We start from the raw sequence: 2,348 nt of genomic DNA on the forward strand, positions 1-2,348 counted from the left end.
TCTTTTCACACATGTTGGCACCTCTATTAGGCTATGCCTTCCCATCCCGGCTGCCGCCAATTAGTTGAGCTTCTCAAAACGGTAGCCCTTTGCGTGGCACCGGGGGCGAGGGGGAAATGGCCCTGTGGCGTAATCACTCGCGTATGTTCACGTATCGCTAGGCGGTAAGCACTCCTAATGCATGCACGGGTTGTACCTCCTCTGTAGGTGAGTCATTTGGACGAGCAAGGAAAATGGCCCAAGGTGTGCCACATACGGGGAGTGCTACATACGGGGAGTGCTGCATACGGGGAGTGCTACATACGCGGTGTGCTACATATGTGGAGTGCTGCTTACCTGGTGTGCTGCGTACGTGTTGCATTCGCGTAGCTGCTGCCTGCGCGCGAGTGAACAGCTACATAAGTAAGGCCCCCTTGGGTGTATAAGCCTGCACGAGGACACCGTCCCCCGCTCGGATACCATCTGCCCAAACATGAACACGCAAATGGTGAAGAAAGCGATAAGCACTGCTTGGACGTTGCGCAGTGTTTTCCCTTTGCACACGTGTCGCTTCTTGCGCGAAGCGGGCGACGGACCGTTCCACCGGAGGAGACAAAGCATCGCAACGGAGTCCCTCATCAAGAACTCCTTCCTAACCAAAGAATACTATGACAAAATGAAGAAAAAAAAAATCGACCTCTTCGATTTTGTGCCCCCGGAGAATTTCGTGTCTTCGTATTTTGAAAAGCTGGATAAGTGCTACTCGAACCCACGGTCGATACTGCGGTGCGTTATGTGGTGTCTGAGAAAAGAGGAGGGGTGGTAGGACTGCCCTTATGGGTTCTCCCCCTCTCTCCCCCGCCTGAATATTTATAAGTGCGCATTTGGGATCTTCCCACCCAGGCGCGCAATAAATGAAAGTGGCGAACGCAGGCGTAGTATATCCCCGCTTCATTCTTCGTTCATCTTTCGCCATTCATTTTGCATCTTTCACCTTTCGCCTTTCATCTTTCGCCTTTCATTTTGCATCTTGCATCTTCCATCTTTCTTCATTCCCCTTTCTCCTTTCTTCATTCTCCTTCCACCCCGGCAGGCTGTACAAGGACTACATCGAGAAGGAGGATTACCCGAACTACAACTGGCTAGTCAGGTGTTTCTGCCAACTAGCCAACGTGTTTGGATTTAACTCCTTCTGGAGTGTGAAGGATAAGCAAGCCATTCACGAGCTGAAGTTATTCAAATTCTTGGTGTACGATTTGATCGAAAGGAAGGAAAAAATCAAATCGAGACACTGCCCAAGACTGCTATACGCAATGTGTTGTCTAGACTACAGGTGCTATTATCTCCTCCCAACTATATTGGAACTGATAGAAATTGATCTGCATAAGTTCCGAGTCCCAACACTATCTATGATAAGTTTCTGTCTAACCTACCTAGGACTAACAAACCAGGACGTACAATTTGGTTCCTACGATAATCTCTCTCGAAGTTACAACTTAATAGAAAAAATACTGAACAGGATATACGACAGGAGAGAGGAAGAGAAAGGGGACATGACTAATTTCTGTTGGTCATTGTTAGCCTATGTTCTCGTCATAAATAATATGTATGTATTTCCTTTTAAGGATGAAGGCAGGGGGGAAATATCTACCAGTTTTTTGCCAGAAATTTTAAAAAATGCTTGTGAAGGATTAACTAGGGAAAATATTGCAGAAAGTGGGTGGATTCAATACTACCTTTATATGACTCTCTACTGCTGTGATGTGGAGAAGCCGAGGAATGAAAGGATGATAAAGGAGAGCGTCCCTTTTTTCATTCAAGAATATTTACACCTAAAATGGCTAGATAATATATTAATAACTGCTCAGAATCAGGGGTCAGAAAAAATGCAACTCGAAATGGAGAGCATTATACAAAAATTACAATTAAAAAATTTCTTTATTAATTTATCTGTTGGGCGGAAGATAGATGAACAGCATTGTTTTTTTGCTTCTCATTTTTATAAGCCTTTAAATTTATGCATCGAGTATGACTATTTCCATCCCATTGGTTTTAACAGACCATTGGTGAGTGGTACCATATCATTAAAAAATCGCATTTTTAAAAAGCTCAACTTTAACGTGGTTAATATTCATAAGTGCTTTTGGGATACACTGACAGAGGAACAGAAGGAATCGCAACTCGTCCGTGTTTTGGAGGTGTTTCAAACGGGGCACGGTGGGGAGAAGCAACAACAACAACAGGGGGAGCTTTATCAGGAGAAGTACTTCGATTCCGATTTGCTGCACTTGAAGCATAAGCGGGTCAAGTTTCGCAGTTGGCCGCCTGAGCACATAACGGTGTAGCGGGCTAGCGCGTGCTCCGCGGTA

At 45.3% G+C, this 2,348-nt stretch overlaps 1 protein-coding gene across 1 annotated transcript; it reads left to right on the top strand.

The window, feature by feature from the left end:
- Nucleotides 1-472: 472 nt before the first annotated feature.
- Nucleotides 473-2,324, top strand: PCYB_072890 (hypothetical protein; the record flags this gene model as incomplete). Its single annotated transcript, XM_004221686.1, has 2 exons — nucleotides 473-798; nucleotides 1,073-2,324. 2 exons carry the CDS (start codon nucleotides 473-475, stop codon nucleotides 2,322-2,324), a joined length of 1,578 nt encoding a protein of 525 aa, XP_004221734.1.
- Between the last annotated feature and the right edge of the window lie 24 nt (nucleotides 2,325-2,348).

This window comes from Plasmodium cynomolgi, chromosome 7 (genome assembly GCF_000321355.1).
Source record: "Plasmodium cynomolgi strain B DNA, chromosome 7, whole genome shotgun sequence".
NCBI classification, from domain to species: domain Eukaryota; phylum Apicomplexa; class Aconoidasida; order Haemosporida; family Plasmodiidae; genus Plasmodium; species Plasmodium cynomolgi.